This window comes from Contarinia nasturtii, unplaced genomic scaffold, assembly GCF_009176525.2.
Source record: "Contarinia nasturtii isolate CC-2019 unplaced genomic scaffold, AAFC_CNas_1.1 Cnas_scaffold_166, whole genome shotgun sequence".
In the NCBI taxonomy this organism is placed as follows: domain Eukaryota; kingdom Metazoa; phylum Arthropoda; class Insecta; order Diptera; family Cecidomyiidae; genus Contarinia; species Contarinia nasturtii.
Window position 1 is genome coordinate 28,975 of NW_022197523.1, and position 21,094 is coordinate 50,068.

At 33.9% G+C, this 21,094-nt stretch overlaps 7 protein-coding genes and 1 pseudogene across 9 annotated transcripts; all 8 read left to right on the plus strand.

Moving 5' to 3' along the window:
* The first annotated feature begins 551 nt into the window (after positions 1 to 551).
* LOC116351332 (protein kinase C-binding protein 1-like) lies at positions 552 to 3,577 on the plus strand. 2 transcript variants are annotated; one of them, XM_031783424.1, is made up of 8 exons: positions 552 to 667; positions 809 to 984; positions 1,115 to 1,172; positions 1,262 to 1,442; positions 1,532 to 1,688; positions 1,762 to 1,948; positions 2,573 to 3,392; positions 3,466 to 3,577. In XM_031783424.1, the coding sequence occupies exons 1-7, from the start codon at positions 653 to 655 to the stop codon at positions 3,347 to 3,349; spliced, it is 1,551 nt and encodes a 516-aa protein (XP_031639284.1). In that variant the 5' UTR covers positions 552 to 652; the 3' UTR covers positions 3,350 to 3,392; positions 3,466 to 3,577. The 2 variants fall into 2 exon arrangements, with proteins under 2 accessions (XP_031639284.1, XP_031639291.1); XM_031783431.1 differs by lacking the exon at positions 3,466 to 3,577 and having other exon boundaries at positions 2,573 to 3,393.
* Positions 3,578 to 3,942: 365 nt separating this feature from the next.
* LOC116351288 lies at positions 3,943 to 7,505 on the plus strand. Its single transcript, XM_031783372.1, has 5 exons — positions 3,943 to 4,049; positions 4,184 to 4,353; positions 5,395 to 5,452; positions 7,348 to 7,459; positions 7,492 to 7,505. Exons 1-5 carry the CDS (start codon positions 4,035 to 4,037, stop codon positions 7,503 to 7,505), a joined length of 369 nt encoding a protein of 122 aa, XP_031639232.1. The 5' UTR covers positions 3,943 to 4,034.
* Positions 7,456 to 9,348, plus strand: LOC116351257. The gene is made up of 5 exons (XM_031783340.1): positions 7,456 to 7,525; positions 7,693 to 7,845; positions 7,903 to 8,096; positions 8,201 to 9,062; positions 9,136 to 9,348. Exons 1-4 carry the CDS (start codon positions 7,510 to 7,512, stop codon positions 9,038 to 9,040), a joined length of 1,203 nt encoding a protein of 400 aa, XP_031639200.1. The 5' UTR covers positions 7,456 to 7,509; the 3' UTR covers positions 9,041 to 9,062; positions 9,136 to 9,348.
* Positions 9,349 to 10,375: 1,027 nt separating this feature from the next.
* Positions 10,376 to 10,885, plus strand: LOC116351313 (facilitated trehalose transporter Tret1-like). The gene is made up of 3 exons (XM_031783403.1): positions 10,376 to 10,470; positions 10,537 to 10,690; positions 10,756 to 10,885. The coding sequence occupies exons 1-3, from the start codon at positions 10,390 to 10,392 to the stop codon at positions 10,857 to 10,859; spliced, it is 339 nt and encodes a 112-aa protein (XP_031639263.1). The 5' UTR covers positions 10,376 to 10,389; the 3' UTR covers positions 10,860 to 10,885.
* A 335-nt stretch (positions 10,886 to 11,220) lies between these two features.
* Positions 11,221 to 12,714, plus strand: LOC116351304 (facilitated trehalose transporter Tret1-like). The gene is made up of 4 exons (XM_031783395.1): positions 11,221 to 12,009; positions 12,077 to 12,278; positions 12,348 to 12,488; positions 12,550 to 12,714. Exons 1-4 carry the CDS (start codon positions 11,253 to 11,255, stop codon positions 12,695 to 12,697), a joined length of 1,248 nt encoding a protein of 415 aa, XP_031639255.1. The 5' UTR covers positions 11,221 to 11,252; the 3' UTR covers positions 12,698 to 12,714.
* Positions 12,715 to 12,951: 237 nt separating this feature from the next.
* LOC116351295 lies at positions 12,952 to 13,816 on the plus strand (annotated as a pseudogene).
* A 1,461-nt stretch (positions 13,817 to 15,277) lies between these two features.
* Positions 15,278 to 18,879, plus strand: LOC116351386 (zinc finger protein 37-like). Of its 2 annotated transcripts, none has more exons than XM_031783484.1 (3): positions 15,278 to 15,346; positions 16,657 to 17,147; positions 17,273 to 18,879. In XM_031783484.1, the coding sequence occupies exons 2-3, from the start codon at positions 16,804 to 16,806 to the stop codon at positions 18,315 to 18,317; spliced, it is 1,389 nt and encodes a 462-aa protein (XP_031639344.1). In that variant the 5' UTR covers positions 15,278 to 15,346; positions 16,657 to 16,803; the 3' UTR covers positions 18,318 to 18,879. The 2 variants fall into 2 exon arrangements, with proteins under 2 accessions (XP_031639344.1, XP_031639351.1); XM_031783491.1 differs by having other exon boundaries at positions 15,346 to 15,435.
* A 1,000-nt stretch (positions 18,880 to 19,879) lies between these two features.
* On the plus strand, positions 19,880 to 21,086 carry LOC116351375 (probable multidrug resistance-associated protein lethal(2)03659; the record flags this gene model as incomplete). The annotated part of the gene is made up of 6 exons (XM_031783474.1): positions 19,880 to 19,931; positions 20,018 to 20,069; positions 20,181 to 20,381; positions 20,440 to 20,607; positions 20,681 to 20,840; positions 20,916 to 21,086. Coding segments are annotated over exons 3-6 (687 nt in total), but the record flags the coding sequence as incomplete, so codon positions are not given.
* Positions 21,087 to 21,094: the final 8 nt, after the last annotated feature.

Genomic DNA, 21,094 nt, shown 5'->3' on the forward strand with positions numbered 1-21,094 from the left:
CAGTTTGACATTAGCGATTGACGAAATTTTTATTTACGCGTATTTACCGGTATTTACATTCATTTCCAGTATTGACAAGTATTTACACGTATTTACACGTATTGACATTTATTTTGTGTATTGAATCGTATTTTTTTAGCTTTTTGGCTTGTTCTTTCCCCCTAGACTGAATGTTGCTGTTATCCAGATTCAGCGTATCGGTATTCAATTGAATATAGTATCTGTCGTACGCGTCAAGTCGACTTGCTTCGTGCACATTTCTTAAAACATTGACACTATAGTCGGTATGGTTCGTGCATGTATTGAACACACACCATACTGGCGATAGTGCCAATGTTGTTAGAAATGTGCACCGATACCTACGAGACTTACTATACTCAATTGAAACTGAATAGCGACACTCTCTTCACACAAATATAAACACTTGTCGACTTTTTATTGTTTTGCCAAATTTTGTGTGTGTATGTGTGTGTGTTTGGTTTTCAATGAACGTTCACTCCAATGCGGTTGTGACAATTTGATGTTTTCTTTAGTCAGTGCTACAGATAGGCTATAAAATAGCTTGAAATACATTCAATACAATACGTTTTCACCTATTTGATATTTCATAAAGTCAAAAAGGGTAAAAACTTTGCTGTTTTTTTTTGGTAAAATGTCTACCAAGAAGGTAAGAGGTGCAAATGTGAAAAAATGAACTGAACGCAATTACAAATAATAACCAAACACATTTTCACCAAATCGAAAAATATTATTTTTGAAGCAAAAAAACTAAATGTATGTTAAATATAACCAAATCATTTTTTTCTAGAATGACAAGTATTGTTGGGAATGTTTTAAGGGTAAAACTTCTCTGTCGTGCTCCGAATGTTTACGTTCGTTCCACAATAATGGAAAATGTATTTCAAAATATGATTGGGCAATTGCTGATGGAAAATTTATGTGTCCTGTATGTTTTGAGGCACAACAACTAGAACAAAGGGACAAGTAAGTCTTAGTGGAAAGTAAAGTCATCCTCATTATTATTAAACAAAAGTGGCTCCGCCAACAATGATCACACATGATCTTCCGAATGATGGTCAATTTCTTTTTTTTTTCATAATTTTTCATTTTTCAGACAACGTGACTTGGACATGCTTCCAGTGATTATCGATAAAGTGTGGAATAACGAATCGGTATGCCATTATAACGTTTTATTAAATAATTCTAATTTGATTGTCACAAAATCATGATTTATAAAAAAATCCCCAACAAAAAATGTTAGTTCGTCTCGATCATGGACATTCTAAAAGATGGCATCTACCCGGGAGCCGATTCAACGGATGTCATTGTTAATCCAATCAGTTTAACGTCAATCCGCGACAACATCATGAAATACCGCAGTTTTGATGAATTTCTTGCCGACATTCACTGGATCCATCACAACTGCATGATTTTGTATTCAAGTGAGTTTGGCACTTTTCTTCTCATTTTTGTCATATCATATCTTTTCTTTAGAGCACGCATTAAATTAACTGAAATCAAACAATTGTAGAAAATGATGTAAGAACCGAGATGGCCGCTCTGCTCGGCAATAATTTCAAGGAGGAAATCGACAGCTTACAATCATGTTTTGAATGTTATATGAACGCACTCAATCATCCCAATGACTGGTTCACTATGGTGTGCGAGGAACCTCATCTAATAGTTTGGTAATATTTAGCAAATAAAAATATAAAATTATTTAGTAAATAACTATATAACTATTGGAACCGCATCTAATAGGAGCAAGGTTAGAGGTTATCCGTACTGGCCGGGGAAAATAATGTGTGTTGATGTCAACGATATTTATGTGAACTTCTTCGGTGAACACGAAAACGTTATAGTATCGTCTGAAAAGTGTTTTCTTTATTCTGACACAAACCCTGTTCAGCCCGGTTACACTTCGGAACCATATAATTTGGCACTGAAGGTAAGTTGCTCTTTTTGTAGTGTGTAAGGTAAAGAATTGGAATCGGCCGAAAAATTAACACCCATCAAAAATGTGTTTTCTGGGTGTTTCTTCATTACATTCACCAAATTCATGGGCTAGCGTCATCTGTGGTTTCGAAAAGTTGGTAAATGTAATGAAGCAATTGGTAAACTTATTCAACAAATAGTCACTTTTGAAAAATATACCTCAGAGATGTCAAAAATGGTAAATTTAATTTGTTGTTGGTTGATTTCATATTAAATCTACCAAATTTGAATTAAAAATACCATATTTTTTTCTTTCTGTGTGTCGTACTTCTATCGAGATTTATTTTTCACTGCCATACAGACATTATATTGAGATATTTTCAGCCAGATATCGTCAGGTGCTGAAATTGAGTGAAAAAAATAGAAGTGATTGTTATGGTAATAATTACACTTACATTGCTACAATCACTATAACAATCACTTTTATTGTTTTCACTCCATTTCAGCTCCTGACGATATCTGGCTGAGTTGATTCATCGGGCTGAAAATATCTCAATATAATGTCTGCTGCCATTCAAATAATCTCAGGAGAAGTTTCTGTTTGATAATTTATATGCCGTTTGTGACCATTTGACAGGAAGCCCAACAGTATCTCAATAATATCCAGGAAAAGTTTGGCGCATATCATTTGGTCACTGTAAAAACTCCGCTCAATGCGAAGCTGATCGATAAATATATTGTTGATTTCGTTCCTGGAATTGTTCGTCATCGTGAGGCAAAGCGATTGAATGCCACCAAGCGCAAAACCATTTCGATGTTAATCGAATCCAATGATGATTTTGATATGCCAAATCCGAAAAGATCTCGAGGTAATGAAGCAGAAACACCAGGTCCATCCACACTTAACCACAACAATAGTTCGGCTCATGTTTTGTCAATTAAAAGGGAGAATGAAAACAACGATTACACCGAACCGATGTTACAAATGGTATCGAACGAATCGATTCGTTATTTAATTGACAACGGAATGAATGTTAACATTTCACCGCAAAGTTCAATGTCCACCTCGCAAGAAACCTTGAAAAATTCGCTGGAAAATATTCTCAATGTGGTCCAATTGAATGCAAAATTGATGGAAGATTTGAAAAAATCGGAGCAAAGGCTTGAAACTGAAATCAAGTCTTATCAGACCGAGATCAACAATCTGAAACAAGCACATCGAATTGAATTGGCCGGAATAAGAGCTGGACATGAACAGCAGCTACAAAAATTGAATAAAAAATGGGTGGAACGATCGAAAAATCGATTGGGAAAATTTTCTGAAAATATTATGCGCCTTGTAGGTGATCAACAACGTGAAGCAATCAAAAATATTGATGATGATGATGATCTGGACCAGATAGCGGTAGAGTAATGCATAAAACCAAATCCATCAGACATGATCACCTGCCAATTACGTAAGCTATGGTTGAATCGAAACGGTATTAATCATGATATTAGTTTTTAAAGAAGAATTTATTTCATTTTCAGGAAAAAACTTCTACGTTCGACTACTACGTATAAACAAAAAGCTAATTCTCCAAATAATAATGATTATTATTTGATTTTCGAATATTTTGTTTTTCATGCGAGTAACAAAACAACATTCATTCATTTTCTGATTGTTCAAACAATTTTTTCTTGAATAAAAACAAATCCACAAACAGTGGAATAAATCAAATCAATCCTTCTTTCTTAATCATTTTCAATTGAATTCCTACTAAAATGGATCCATTCCTCCTGGGGCATTGAACACACTCAAAATCACATAATTGTCAACGTCCAAACTGTGCGCTCACACATACAAATGCAACAACCGATGCCACTTCCAACGCTCTTACAACGCTATTGGTTGTCTCTATTCTCAAATGACGTAATCTATTGAGCAGTATGATAGACTTAACAATTTTCACAGAAAATCTTTAAAAGCTACACCATTTAGTGTTTTTTAATCACAGCGGAATTCATCAAAAAGTGCGAGAAATACCCTTGATTCAATCAAAGTACGATACCGAGGCTGGAACTGAGAATAATAATTAAAGTCGAACATCACAAAAAAAATGGATTCCAAAAAGGTAAAAAAATCGGATTTTACTCGGACAATCAGAAAAAACGTTTGATCAAATTAAATATTCCGAATGCTTCGTTGCATTTTTAAAATGTACGTAATTGTGAATAATAGTACCAATAAATCTATTTTTTTTTCAAGCACAACAAGTACTGTTGGGTTTGCTGTGGGAAGGAAACATCGCTGTCATGCTCGAAATGTTTACGTGTTTTCCACGAAAAATGCATTGAGAAATACGATTGGGTAATTGTCGGTAACAAATTTCGGTGTTGGGTGTGTTTTAAGGCACAACAACATTATCAAAAGGACAAGTAAGTTTAAGAGCGAATTGTGCGATTTTTTAAAAATAAAATATAACTCAGTCAAGAAGAATATTTTTAGAACCGATTCAAATTTCAAAGAAAATGGCGTCAGTTTTCGAAAAATTACATCAATTTGACTCGTCAATTTCCGAGTCAGTGGCCCATCTAAAAATATTAAGCGCTGATTTTTCGATGGACAGCCATCTTTTTTACTATTACTTTTCCGCACACACCTAGTGTGTAAGGTAAAGTATTGGAATCGGTCGAAAAATTAACACTCTAAAAAATGTGTTTTCTGGGTGTTTTTGGGGCCAGGGAACACGAATCTAGCGTTTTTTCGATGTCCGAATGTATGTGCGTAACCTGTATTGGGGGTGCCGAGGAATAGAAACCATTAGATTTTGAGCGACTTCGGTTGATAGAGTAACGTGTCAAGTCTGGTGTGATGCCCATGACCATCCATGAAAAAAATTCAATTTTTCTTCTAAAAGTGATATTTAATGTATTCCTAAACACTCAAAAATATGTATTTGGGGGTTTTTGGGTACGAGAAAACCGAGTATGACGTTAGTTTTACGATACAAATATATTTCAACACACTTTTCATACACAAAAATTCAAAAAATTTGGATTTTTGTATGGAAGCCATGCCTGTATGATATCGTAATGAGCTGAAACTTTGCACAGGTTATTTTTATCACACAAAAATAACATTCTGGGAGTTTGAAGACATTTCAATGCATATTAGGGGTACCTACCGAACAAAATTTTGGATTTTTCGCTAAAAAACGAAATTTTGTAAATTTTCACATGATTACGATATCATATGGGCATTGATTCCATACAAAAATTCCCATTTTAAGTAATTTTTGTATAAAAAGTGTGTCGAAAATTATTTGTATCGCAAAACTAATGTCAGATTTAGTTTTATCTTGAATTCAAATTTAAGTAAAAGATATGTAATAAATGCATGTTGTGGATCACAGTGCGGAAAAGTTCATCTTACGATGTAAGACATTTTATTTTTTGTAATAATTTAACATTTTTTAGACAAAGCGAATTGGACATGTTACCAGTGGTTATCGACCAAGTTTGGAATGACAAACAGGTAAGCCGTTATAAAGATTTATTGAATAGGGTGGAACATTTTTTGAATTTCGAGGCATATCTTGATGGCCACTTGAGAAAACATGTCTTATAGTCCCCAGATTCAAGATATGAAGGAATTTTCAACTTGCGGTTCCATATAAGACAGCGACTTGAAAGGAAAGGAGGTACATTTTACTGGAAATTCATGAAAAATTGCAGTGACCCAATCACCATGAAAACTTGTGAATCTTGCTTTCTGACCAAAATAAGTAATATCATCAAGTTTCATGAAATTTCAACCAAAAATAAAGGTGCCTCCCATACAAAACTTTTATTTTTTTTCTCAAAAATAAAAAATCGAAAATTTTGTATGAGAGGCACCTTTATTTTTGGTTGAAATTTCATGAAACTTGGTGATACGAGGGCGACTATTTAAGTTTCTTCAATATGTATGTTTTAGTATTGCCCGATGCAAACCATTGTCATATTCGTAAAGTTGGACATTTTTCATGACCATTTGACTTAACAGGACGAATTTTAGTTTTGTGGTATGGCCACGGTGTCAGTTGGAAAAGGTCAACTTCGCAAAAAAATGAAATTTACAAAAAAGATTATTTCTCATAAGTTTTCAAAAAGAGCTGCCTGCTCAACAGTATTACTTCCGACTCAAGTCGGGGTATGGGAAGGAAGTACCATGCCTTGCCACTGTATACAACTGGTTCACTGAATCCCATCGTCATGGTGCTCGCTACAGTGATCAATTGCGCGATGGTCCTTCGAAAATTGATGTCATCGAGAAAAACTCTGGTGCCGATTGAGTTAGGATCGAAGTTTCTTTTACAGTTAAATTGTGGTATGCCCAAGGATCACAGAGACTCCAATCATTTGGTTCTTCCATGAATTACAACATGAAAAAAATAAATCTTTACGTGTCAACCCACAGTTGCTCAAAAATCGATTGATTTTAATCACATCCAAAAAATCATAACCAATTTGACATAGGATAATAAAAACACGTCTATACGATCGCAATAGAAGCCAAGACATGATTCCAGTAGTTTGGACCTGAAACAAAAACTTGGTTGACTCTCTGAGTCTTCAAACATGAACACAATCGAACAAAAGTTGTTCGTTTGTGAAGTGATAGGGAAAATCGGACCTCATTATTTTACAGTGTTATGTGTCATGTTGCTACCATGCCTTAAGAGGATGAAAGGTCCTTCAATGCTGAATAGTACACAACCATTTGATTGTCAAAAGTCATCACGGGAATATGGAGACCAAAACTCTGAAACTTATAATCCCAAAACATGGCAAAAAGAAGCCCATCAAACAGTCGACTATTTGACCACCCAAAAGATCGAATTGATGCACAATACTCCGTGTACGAATTATTCGGGACCCCTCTGTCCACCAGAGACCAAAATCAGTTGGATACAATATATTTTTCGTACTTGAAATTAGGTGCATATTCAAAAAAGTGCACTTTTTGGAGTGTCATGTTTAAGCTGCTGTCGTAGCCATACCACAAAACTAAAATTCGTCCTGTTAAGTCAAATGGTCATGAAAAATGTCCAACTTCACGAATATGACAATGGTTTGCATCGGGCAATACTAAAACATACATATTGAAGAAACTTAAATAGTCGCCTACGTATTACTTATTTTGGTCAGAAAATAAGATTCACAAGTTTTCATGGTGATTGGGTCACTGCAATTTTTCATGATTTTCCAGTAAAATGTACCTCCTTTCCTTTCAAGTAGCTGTCTTATATTGAACCGAAAGTTGAAAATTCCTTCATATCTTGAATCTGGGGACTATAAGACAAGTTTTTCCAAGTGGCCATAAAATTATGCCAAAAATGTTCCACCCTATTATTGAACGATTGATTGATTGTCGATTTCTCCTCTTAGTTCGAATCAATCAAAGACATTCTAAGAGATGGTATCTATCCGGGAGCTTCATCGGGTGTCATTGTTAATCCAATCAGTTTGACATCAATCAGTGACAACATCAAGGCATACCGCAGTTTTGATGAATTTCTCGCCGATATTCAGTGGATCCATCATAACTGCATGATTTTATATTCGAGTTAGTGACGTTCTGTTTCTGTTTTATTTTTCTTTTTTTTATTTATTTGTCTTTCTAACTCCTTTCTCAATCTTTATCGATTGTTTTCCTGGTTGTTTTCAAATGCACTTTTCTATTATCTCATGCAAGTCTCTTTAGCAAATTTCAATTGAATTTATTGATTCTAGAAAAAGATATGAAAACGCATGCTGCCTCTGCGCTCGTCACTTATTTAAGGGATGCAATTGACAGTATACAATCGTGTATTGAATGTTATATGAACGCACTCAATCATCCCAATGACTGGTTCACTATGGTGTGCGATGAACCTCATCTCTTAGGTAATTTTTTTATATTGTATTGGTTTTTAGTAAAAAATAACAGCATAGTTTTTTTAGTTTGGGCAAAAATGAAAGGTTATCCATACTGGCCGGTAAAATTGATGCGAGTCGATGAACAAAAAGTTTTAATACGTTTTTTCGAGGATCATCAAAATGCAAAAATAATGGCCAAGAAAAATTGTTTCTTGTACTCTCACACAAATCCGGCCCCACTTGGCTACATTTCCATTGCATACAAGTCGGCATTGAACGTGAGTTGATGTTGTTTAAGAAACAAGAGTTCCCTTCTAAAGAGTTCTTGTAGTCTTTTGTAAATTTTATTGATAATCGAAATCCTCTTTCTTACCATCTACAGGAAGCTAATACGTACTTGACGAATATCCAGCAAAAGTTTGGCGCATACAATTTGGCCACATCAACAACTCCGCTTAATGTAAATCTGATCAATAAATATATTGTGGATTTTGTTCCTGGAATTGTTCGCCATCGTGAGTCAAAGCGGTCAAACCACACAAAGCGTAAAATCAATGATACGCATTTTGCGACATTTATTAATGCATTGAACTTGATGCCGTCTGATGATCATACGCCAAATCCGAAAAGATCTCGATTCAATGAAGCAGAAATACCACATCCATCCACAATTAACGGCGACAATCGTTCGACCCATGTCCTGTCAATCAAAAAGACTGATGAAAACAACGACTACACCGAACCGGTGCTACAAACGGTCATGAACGAACCAATTCCAAATTTCGTTGGCGGAGAATTGGAAGACTCAGTGAATGTTTCGAACACGGAAGAAATGAATGTTACTATTTCACCGCATATACCCACAGCCACCGTGGAACCGTTGCAACAGTGTGCCGCAGATAAAAGATCGGAAAAGTACGCACAAGATTTGTTATATTTGAAGAAGTATACAGAGTCGGAGGAGAGATGCCAACAATTGACCAAAAAAATGAACGATTTAAAGCTGTGTCATGAAATCGAGATCAAAGCAATTGATGAACACAACAAACGATTGATTCTTCAAGCTGAGCAACGAGAATTGGCCTTGCAAAATCAATTGTTAACGGCGAGAAACCAATACCAATTGACAATTGGTCAAATGAAAGAAGACTACAACCATACGATCACGGCGCTTCGAAATGAAAACAAACGATTGCGACATCAATTATTTGAAAGCACTTGACTGAGACAGTGGGAGCTGATTGGTAATTATTTAAACTTTCACGAGTTTTCTTTGGATTTTGGAAGGTTTTTATTGAAATCGAATGTTTATTTCAGATATGGAGCGGTTCGCGAACAAAAATTAAAATTAGAAAACATCTGGCTGAATAAAGAAAAGCTAGTTTTAAGATAATTTAGTCCGAGACACATGTGACTTAACATAGTTTTGGTTGAGTCTTGACAATTTGGAAAAATAGTCTCTGGAATTAAATCGTTAAGAATAAAACTCATTTAATTTTCAAATTTTTGTAACTAAAGCTGGATACATCCGCAACCAAAATTGAACCAAACATTTTTTGATGTCCAAAACCATGTCATTGTGAGTCATTTTTCATGAGTTAGACCAAAATGTACTCTTCGAAAGAAACGAACATTGGGTAATCAGAATTGACGGTCAGGATGAAATAAAAATTAGGCCATGCAATCAACAGACTTGTTGGCTTATCTTCCACAATGAAAAAAAAAGGTTTCTCTTGCAAAACATATTGGATTGTTTCATAGAATTTGAACCGACTCTATCACCTAAGTTCAAATATATTAACAAAACCGTTGCAGCAAAGCTATATTATTTCAACTTTGTGTTCTCCAAAAGAGGAGATCTACCACATGATGAAACACAACGATATCATGCATTCACAATGGCCCCAAATTCAAATAAACAGCGGCACCGTCATAAAATATGATCTCAATTTGGAAGCAATACACACTTTCGGTGAATTTTTGTCTCTTTTTGAGTCTAATGTCATTGATCGATATATTACTATTCACATAAATTATATTTTATTTCATTGCGGTAAAATTATCAGTATACATCCCATATAAATGCAAAAGAATGCCAATAAATATGAAACAAAACCAAAGAGATATCTCTATGTGAACAAACATGTGATTTAAAACCACACCTTTATCTGCAATATTACCCGATCTAGAAAATATACGTCTGCAACTAAAATTTTACTTGATCTCTAAGTAAAAAAATGAATGAAAAATATTTTCTTCATAATTTTAAGACCTAACGAGAAGATAATATGCATCGCAGTACTTTGAAATCACGGCAAATCAGTCCTATGTGTCATAAAATGCTAAAAAAAATTGTGGCTTTTTTACATTCTCATTTGAGTTAGAGTACTTAAATGTTGACACATTGTAATGGTTTATAACTTAAACTGCAATAAACTCAATTACTGCTTGAGATAACTGAAGTTCATTGTTGCGTTCAATCAGTTTATTTTGAGACATTGAATAGCAAGGTATTCCTTTAATTTTTGTTCGAAGAAAGTGTTGATTTAAAGGCGCCTATTTATTTTTGTAATGACCAGTGAATTTGAAGAAAAAGACGAAAGTCTTCAAAATCCGAATGAAATTAGTACATTTCGACGAGTCATACCTCAGGTGAAAATTAATAAATGAAAATTGCAGCAATTCAATACAACTTAATAATTCATTGAAATTTGAAAGGTACTTGCATCAGCTGCAAAAAGTTTGATCATTCTCAATAAGGGTTTGTATGATGGTTTGGCAGCGATTGCGATTCCATCGATGCTCGGCATAAGCCAAGAACTCAATTCAGACGAAACAATCTCAATCACATCTCTTCAGTCGTCGTGGTTTTGTAATTTCATTCAGATATTCAGCTTAAATATCACGAATTTGATTAATTTTTCTTTAAATAAACAGCCACATTGTCATTAATCGGTCATCCAATTGGGAGTATAGTCAGTGGTCCGATTTGTGATCTACTGGGTCGCCAAAAAACTATGCTCATCATCACAATACCCTAGGGGCTTTTATGTATATGAATATACGAAATATTCACATAATATTCACAATATACACGTCTTATTCATCATATATACGGCATAAATCTCTAGTGAATATTTCGTATTTTCTACTGTATGTTGTGAATATTCACAGTAAGCGACACAGGAACGAAGAAAGTCCGCACTAAAGAGAATGACAAAATATGTATATTTCATATATACAGGAAATATTCACGAAATATTCACGAAATATTCATCAAATTTATGCAATTATACACATTTATTTGTGTATATTCTTTATATACATACAATATTCATTGAATATTCAGCATTATGTTTCAATATTTACTGAAATCGTAGTATTCATTTTAACATAAAAGCCCCTGGACAATACCACTTTTGGCATCATTCACTATGCTTGGACTTTCTCAATCGTTTGAAATTGTTTGCTTCGGATTTTTCCTTCTGGGCTTCATGTTTGGTGTAAAAGACAGTGCAACGTCGATTTACGTTAGTGAAATTAGCGAAACATCTTTTCGAGGTACATTGATGGCGTTGGCACCACTTTCGCATGGTCTTGGTAATGTGCTTGTATATTTAATGGGAACGTTTCTATCTTGGCATCGTGTTGCGTTGATTTGTGCAGCTGTTCCCGTTTTGACGATGATCGCCATAAGTCTTGTTCCCGAATCTCCGAATTGGTTGCTGTCAAAAGATCGTCCAAAAGAAGCTCTAAAAGCAATGCAGTGGCTGAGAGGGTGGGTGTCTCCACAAGCGGTTCAAGAGGAATTTTCAAAATTACAAAATTATAGCGATCAATCCACCGCATGTATTTTGTGTACCAAACAGTCGCTCAAATGTTATCATCCAAAATCGACACTCTCGGACAAAGTCAAAGAATTGACGCGAAAACGAAACATAAAACCATTCATCCTAGTTTTCTTTTTAGATTTATTCATGGAACTATCTAATGCAAAGGTTTGGAGACCGTACATAATTCAAGTACTGAAAGCATACGGAATGCCAGTTGGTGCCAATGTGATGACTGTTATTTTGAGTGTATTGACTTTTTTGGCTCAAATTAGTTTCATGTTAACCGTCAAACGGGTGGGAAAACGACGTATTTATCTCACCACAACGTTCGTCGTGATGCTCAGCTCAATGGGATTATGTATGTTCACTTTTGTTTCCATTCACATTCATATCGCGTCAGTATGTAAAAATGACTTTACTTTTAGATATTTATGGTTTAATTTTCTTTCCATCGAATTGGACGTCGTTTAATCACTCAAATTCACCCGAAGATTTTGAAGCGATTCGACAAAGCGTTGGCAATTTTGGCTATTTCGCATTGGCCTTTCTATTGGTCATGCAATTCTTCAATAACATGGCACTTGCTAATGTGCCCCATGTGGTCTTAGGCGAACTTTTTCCATTCAAGTAAAATTTTACCTATAACTACACATTTGAATCAAAGTTGGTAATTCATTTTTTTTTTCAACTCAACAGATTACGGTCATTTTTGTGCGGTTTAGCTATTGCTTTAAGATTTCTTATTGCGTCATTTGCAACTAAAACGTACTACGACATTGAAATGTGGTTTTCATTGAATGGGGCTACTTTGTTTTATGGACTCACCACTTTAATTGGGTAATTTTTTGGTACAGTGTGAAAAGGCATTGATGATCTTACGAAATTAAATTAATTTCAGATTGATTACAATGTACTTCATTTTACCCGAAACGGAGAATCGATCATTGGAAGACATTGAATTGCATTATTCAGACAATTCAAAGGGAATTGCTGATATCAACATTCGCATCAGCAGCAAAAATATAAATACAACTGAAGAATTATAGAATGAATTAGCAAGAAAGCACCGAAAACACTGAATTAAAGATCATAAATATACATTTTTATTCACAATCTAAATTTTGTTTCATGACTTCAGCTGTGGAATGATTTCCGTTTTCAATTTTTGACATAAATAACAGCAAAATAGACGATCAAAATGCAAAAAATATGATCATTTTCAATATAGTTATATGAACTTGATATGGTACCAAAACTGACCTTCTATCATGGACTATCGTTGTGTCACCTTCGCCATTAATTAATCTTAAGTGGTTTGTCATTTTCAGTCGAGCCCAAAGAGAAACTCAGTATAGTCGGTAGAACCGGAGCTGGAAAGTCTTCGTTGATCAGTTCAATTTTCCGATTGGCAATCGTCGATGGCGATATTATCATAGACGATGTCAACACGTCTTCGATCAATTTGAATGTGCTGCGATCGAGAATATCAATTATACCCCAAGAACCAACTCTTTTCTCAGGCACCCTGCGAAGGTAATTTCAGAAGTTCTGATACCGAACTCAAATAAACACAAAACAATTCTTTTGTAGGAATTTAGATCCATTCGAAGATCATTCAGATGACGACATTCGAAAATGTTGAGCTCAAAGAATTTGTATTGAAGAATAATGGATTGCAAATGCCGGTTCTGGCTCATGGACAGAATTTCAGCACGGGCCAAAGACAAATCTTATGCTTAGCTCGTGCAATTTTGAGAAAAAATCGCATCATTATTCTTGACGAAGCAACAGCAAATGTGGACCTTCGGTAACTCACTTCTTTTTCGTATCACCACTGGTGTCTGTTCTTATAAAATTCAAAGCAAAAGGTTTGCCTTCGTATCTCTTTCAGGTCGGATGAATTGATTCAGAGGACAATAAGAGAGAAATTCGCTAACTCTACTGTATTGACTGTTGCGCATAGAATTAACACAGTCATCGATTCTGATCGCGTATTAGTTATGGATGCTGGCGTTGCCGTTGAGCTCAATGCTCCCTATGTTCTTTTGCAAAACAAAGATGGAGCATTCCGAAAAATGGTCGAAGCGCTCGGACAACAAGAATATGATCGCTTGTATTTAAAAGCCAAGGCAAAATTTGAAAGATCCACATTTTGTGAAAAATAAACACAATCTCTGATCCATATTTTATGTACAATGTTCAAATGCATCTGTTATTTATTCTGTTATGATCAATCGTTTATTTTTGTACTTTTGCTGCTTATGGAAATGTTGATGTCGGTAATTCCTTTTGAATTGTCTGAATAATGCAATTCAATATCTTCTAACGATCGTTTTTCCGTTTCGGGTAACACGAAGTACATTGTTATAAAACTGAATGATAAAATTATTTCTTTTTATAAAAACTATAATTAATTGAATATAAATTAAGTTTAAAAAATACCCGATCAGTGTGATGAGTCCATAAAAGAGAGTGGCTCCTTTCAGTGAAAACCACATTTCAATGTCGTAGTACGTTTTAGTTGCAAGTGACGCAATAAGAAATCTTAAAGCAATAGCTAAACCGCACAAAAACGACCGTAATCTGTTGAGTTGAAAAAAATGAATTACCAACTTTGATTCAAATGTGTAGTTATAGGTAAAATTTTACTTGAATGGAAAAAGTTCGCCTATAACCACATGAGGCACATTAACAAGTGCCATGTTATTGAAGAATTGCATGACCAATAGAAAGGCCAATGCAGAATAACCAAAATTGCCAACGCTTTGTCGAATCGCTTCAAAATCTTCGGGTGAATTTGAGTGATTAAACGACGTCCTCCAATACAAAAAATTATTTTTTTCTCAAAAACAAAAAATCGAAAATTTTGTAAGTGAGGCGCCTTTATTTTTGGTTGAAATTTCATCAAACTTGGTGATATTACTTATTTTGGTCAGAAAATAAGATTCACAAGTTTTCATGGTGATTGGGTCACTGCAATTTTTTTCGATTTTCCAGTAAAATGTACCTCCTTTCCTTTCAAGTAGCTGTCTTATATTGAACCGGAAATTGAAAATTCCTTCATATCTTGAATGTGGGGACTATAAGACATGTTTTCTCAAGTGGCCACCAAATTGTGCCAAAAATGTTCAACCCTATGTTTATGGTATCATAAAAATCTTTCTGGAATTGATAATATGATTTCTAAAACGATTAAGTAAATTAAACCCAATTCTTTGTAGACCTTTTTAATCCACATCATTTAATTGGAAAAATGATAAAAAAAATCAATTCCAACAATAAGGATAAGGTAACAGCATCTTTGAAATATAATTTAAATGTCTCAATAATATGTCTTTTGACATCTGAGTTCTTTTTCGTTTTTTCCTTAAAATTAACTTTGCTTGCTGTCATTTTCAATAAAAAAATCATTCAACAGCAAACTCAAATTTGTATATTTCATTAATTGAGTGAACAAACACAGTGTTATTTTTGCAAACCAAACGAAAAAAAGTGTACAAGTAACACCACCTATGTGTGAATACTCCATTGAAGGGCTTTAAAGTTACAAATCTTAAAATTCATTCTCTTAATTTTACCGATAGGGATTCGGTATATACCGAACCGATATTGTGCATTCATGTCAATACATATTTACCTAAACGTCACACATTTCGTTGGATATAATATAAAGAAAACACGGATTTTTGACGAAGGTACGTACCGTACATTTTCTATATAATAATTTTTAAGAGATTTTTTCACGATCGATACTAGGAATAAATAAACAGCGATTGAATACAGTGTATGAATATTTTTATTGCATTTTTTTTATGTCATAAAACGAATTGATATTGATGGTGATTGAATAGGTCCAGTGGTAGAAAGAAATCCGATTTGTGTGCCGGTTTTTTTTTATTCAAGTAAATATGAAGAAATTCATGAAAAAATATTTTTTTTCTTGACATTTTTAATGATTTATTCCTAATATTTGCATTTAATTCACCAATTTTAGGGTTTCTGGTAAATTTTTCATGTTATTAGTCGATTTCGATTGTCGGTAAAAGTGTAATATCCAAATACTTAAAACGGTGGAGATTTTATAGGTTATATATTACATGGCATAGATCCTTACTCAAGTGAAACTAGTTTTTTTTTTGCTCTGATGTTTTGAAAATCGGTTATGCATAAATTTTCAAAAAATTACTTATTGATATGAAACTTGATTTTTTCGGTATCTGATTCTCTCCGGGGGCTTTTTTCTTCAAACATTTTTTTTCGGACGATGAAAGATTTTGGAGTACTAATCGTCAGCAAAGTACTAAGCACCATCAAATTAAAATTCAACAGATTGAATATTTTATATGATATTGGAAATTAAGAGAGGAAATTCCTTGTAGAAAATAGTAAGAGATCTCTTTTTTGTCATGAAAGTCGAGTTTTGAATATGGAAATAAAATCATTTGGATTAAACGATTGGAATTTTTTTCATGACGACACACGAAATATACAAAATCGATGAACCGAAGACATATTTCAATTTTTTGTGTTAAAAAAACTCGATTACAAAAATCCGAGCAATCATTGGTCATCTGAACAGCAACAAAATAAGTAGGCGTTGTTTTTACAGTATATCGTTTGTTTGAGCCGACCTTATTCTACGCGCATTAATTTCGTTCATGTACTGATTCTCTAATCTTCGGAAAATTTCGATTTTTGTACAGAACATTTCTTGTCATATAATTTTGGTACTTATTCGCGCCCTTTTTCAAAAAATATTTTGGAGATATTCGTTGCCGTTGTTCAAAGGTCGATCTTTGTGACCAAAGTCTCCAAATAATTTCCGCACGCCATCAATTTTAGGTCTTCGTTATGATTTTATTGACAGGGCTGTCGTCGGATTTTTCCTAGCATCGCAAATCTGTTAGCATACCAAAAAAAACTACGTTTTTCACAAATAAGCAACCAGTTTAGTGTGAGAAGACTAACGATCAAAATTTCTTTTTTTGGTTTTACATAAAAACAGATCATTGATAAATCAACGGTTGAAGTAAAAGTAAAGCTGAAAACAAGGGTAAACAGATACAGTATCACAGGCGATTGCGAGAATATAAAGTGTTCCGATCAAAAGTCAAGACAAAGCACGAAAACAGCAACTGATTTATAAATAAAAATGGTATCAATTGACGGAATTGATGTCAAGTTAGAGCCAATTGATGTCGATGACTTAGAAATCGTCATGTCAAACAGACGAGCCGGTTCATTATCTTTCAAAAATGCACCAAATATACAGTCATTGTTAACAATGAGCAATGAATTGCGAGCTCAAGAGCGTTCATTGTCCCCTCAACGCTTGATGAATACAAAACATTGGATGGAAGAAGTGAGCGATTTAACCGCACTTCTAGTACGTCAAACACACGAAACGTTGGAGCATATTAAAAATGATTTTACCAAAAAGAACATAAAATTCAACAATGAATTTCGAAATCATTTCTTTTACATTGTCAACAATCGGTAAGCAAAATGATATGTTTTGCTATTTTTTTCATTTCAAAATTTCTGAAAAACTTACACACATGTTTTGGTGAAAATAATTGTTGTTTATTTTTTCTAAACAAATTTCGTCTTTCCCCTGCCAGATTGAGAGAAGCATATGACTCATTCTTGATTGAATTGCCACGAGAAATGAGGTCTGAAGAAATGGTTGTCCATAAGCCGCCCACAATAGTGCTAAAAGCCCGATCTGACACACACAAAGATAAAGCATTAAATCCGCCATCGAAACGACAACGCATCGACAATGAGACAATGAATGAAAGTGTTCGCATTACAAAGAATGTAACAAACACAAATCCAAAAATTGATAAAACACAAATAATCGAGCAGAAAATGGTGTCGAAAGTAATGCAAACATCGACATCAGTAACGAAAACCTCGACAAATTCAATGACCCAATGTAATCGATACAGCATATCGAATAAGTTTGCGAATCTACGATCTGTTGACGAAATCCAAAAGTCACAACAATTGAATCGAAGTTTGGAGAAGGCAAAAAGTAATTTGGAAGAGGCAAATAAGCGTTTGATTTTGGTTGAAACGAACAAATCAATGTCTGGAATACAGCGACGAAAATCGGTTGGTGCCCCTCTGATGTATGGTAACACGAATCAACCCATCAAATGTATGACCATTTCAGTAAAGCAAACGGCAAATAAATGTCAAAACAATGATATAGCGACCAAAATCCAGCCGAACAAAGTTGTGGCACGAAGAAAAACGTTCGCCGTTAAAGATTTGGTGACAAACAACAAAAAACCGAACAACGATAATGGGAAAAAACCACAAAAACAGACGATCAAATTGGCCGTATCGCCAGTGAAAGAAATGGCTTCGGTGTCAGTGAAGAAAGATACGGCTCCATTGTCAAACGGTGTTTACAATACCAGAAGTCGTCGCAGTAATCGTAAAAGTTTTGGAGGCGCTTTCACTTGTGATGAATGCGACTATTCCAGCGATGTTCGAACCAATTTACAGCGTCACATGCGAAATCATACCGGTGAACGGCCTTTCAAGTGCAAGCATTGTGCGAAAGATTTTCTACAAAAGGTGAACCTTAAGTCACACATGAAAGCTAACCACCACGAACATCATTTCGATCCAGCGTATTGGAAAGCAGTTGAATAACATTTACATGACTTTTTTTCCCATTTGGAAACCAGACTTGTAAGAAATGTTAGACATAATTCATTTTTTTTTTATAGAATTGATTCATTTTTATTATGCCTCTCATTTTGGAGAAATTTATATGGAACCGACACCACCGAAACATTTTATTCAGACATTTTTGATATAGCTAATTTTTATTTGTAACTTTTTCATATTTTAATGGATAATCCAGTACAATTTACGATTTTTACACTTGAAAGGGATAATTAATTCTGATTTTTTCCAAATTTGAAGGAATTTTTTTAAAAATTGATTTGTTAATTTTGAAAGAAATTAAAATCCAAAATTAAATAAAGACAAAACAAGCAAAGGCAAATAGTATGGTTATTTTATTGCTGACGATGATCAGCATCGTCTATTCACTTTATTGGTATTTCATTTTTTGCATATTTTGTGTTTGAAAATTTCTATAGAAAACATTCAATCTATATTTTTACGGTATTTTATCTTATAGCTTGAAGAGTGTCAAACAATAAGAACATTAATTGAAAGGAATCACTAATGAAATCCGAAAAAAAAACACAACATGACGGCAAAAAATCAGCACGTTTAAAAAAAACCTAATTGCTAGAATAAATGACTCATTTTTTTCCATTGTTATGAGCGTTAAATGTGTTGCATCTAAATTGTTTACGGGGCGAGTGGGGAGAATCTAATGATGTATTAATATGTTGTACCTAAATTAATTGAAATTAAGAGGAACATTTAGGCTTGGTGGAGGGAAAATTTAAAGGCGGAAGGAAAGAATGAAAAATGGTTAAACATTTTTTAAATTATACTTTTCATTGTAACTAGATAAAACATACAACATTTGTAACATTTGTTTTGTATCAAAAAATAAAATGAATATCTTAAATAAAATGACTGTTTTTAATTTTACTCTTTTTTTTAACGGAAAAAACAGCGATCGCCATTTTTATACTTGAGCTGTCAACCAAATCGTTGAGATCGAAAGCGAATTGAGACCGGCGGAAGAAAAGAAAGTCCAGCAAGAGATCGAATGGTGCAAATTTAAAGAAATATCTTGAAACAAATTTTTATACCAGCAAACCACACCGAAAAGTTTTTAAAAACATTTTTGATTAAAAGTAATCAAGTAATTAACTCATTTCTCACTAAGCAAGTAGTAAATTTTGCGAGTGCGTCACTTTTTGTTATATCAACATTTCTCCTTTCATTCAGATGTGCACCACTCCCTTTTAATCTCTTAAAAAAAAATGATTGAATATAATAAAGCTATAAAAAAATTTTAATTTACTCAATAGTTAGTTAAAAACATAGATCTCGTATATTTTTTTAGTCAAACTAAGTCAACTTAAGTCAACTCTTCAAAGTGATCCAGTGTAGTGCTTATTCAATGCCAAACTATAAGTACGAATTTGTAAACAGATAATAGAAACCATATCTGGTATACACACACGTTTATACGAAAGTTATCACTTGAACTGTTACCAACACGATATGATTAGACAATTTTTAGCGTATTGATAAGACATTTTTGTGATTAGTCTTGTTTAGATGTTTGATTTGAATATAGTGCCAAATAACTGTGTGACTTGCTCATTGGATCATGTGAGTGAATTTGAGTAATTCAGTAATTTTTCAATAATTTTCAATCATAAAAGATTGAAGTGAAAGTTTTTAAAAAATTTCTACAGAAATAAGAGTAATCGCAGTGTCCAAATTCTTCTCAACTCTTCATACAATCTGGTATCGTGTTTATTCCTTAACTAATATTTCACTGCCAATTTTAAATCACATTTTTCAATTTCAAATGCGATTTTTTTCGCAAATCTCAATTACAATCTTATCTTAAATAAGGTAACAGAAACAAATGGAGTCTGCCCATAGGAAATTATTAAAAAATCCGCGTAAATCAGCGAGTTGGATGTCAGTTTTATTTTTCGGATGGACAATACCGCTTTTCAAGCAGAGTTATCAGCGTGACGCGTTACATCCAAATGATGTGTTTGAACCGCTCGAGGAAGATCAATCGGATAGACTTGGTGATCGACTGGAAACGTATAACTTTTATTTTTTTTAATTGGGCCAAATAATAAAAAGTTAATAACAATTTCAGAAATTGGAAGTCTGAACTGAAACTACAATCATGTCCGTTGTTACTAAGATCAATGTTTAAAACATTCTGGCACGAATTGCTATTATTGGGAGTTTTGTACTTCTTTCAACATTGCGTGTGCCGCCCAATATATCCATTTTTATTGAAGGGATTCTTGTCATATTTTCGGTGAGTATTACAAGAAAATAGTTATTCATATTGAACTGTGAATTATTATTATTTCATATTTGATAATCCACAGGGACAATTCTGAAGTATCATTTCATGAAGCAAGAAATTATGGAGTTGGGCTTTTCATTCTAAGCATTTGCACTGGAATCATCACATTCCAATATATATATTATAGATATTACAGTGGTATGAAAGTTCGCGTCGCCATTAGTAGTGTTATTTATCGAAAGGTAAAGGTGTTGACCGGTCAAAACGAACTAGGTTTCAATTAAACAATTTCATCTCTCTTTGATCAATTGTCACAGGCACTGCGTTTGTCACAGAGTGCTTTGAGCAAAACATCTTCTGCAAAATTAGTGAATTTGCTCTCAAATGATGTTCAACGATTTGAATGTATATCCCAAAATGAATTATGGGTACCACCGGCAGCATCAATGGTGGCAACATATATTTTATGGAATGAAATTGGTTGGGCTGCCATCAT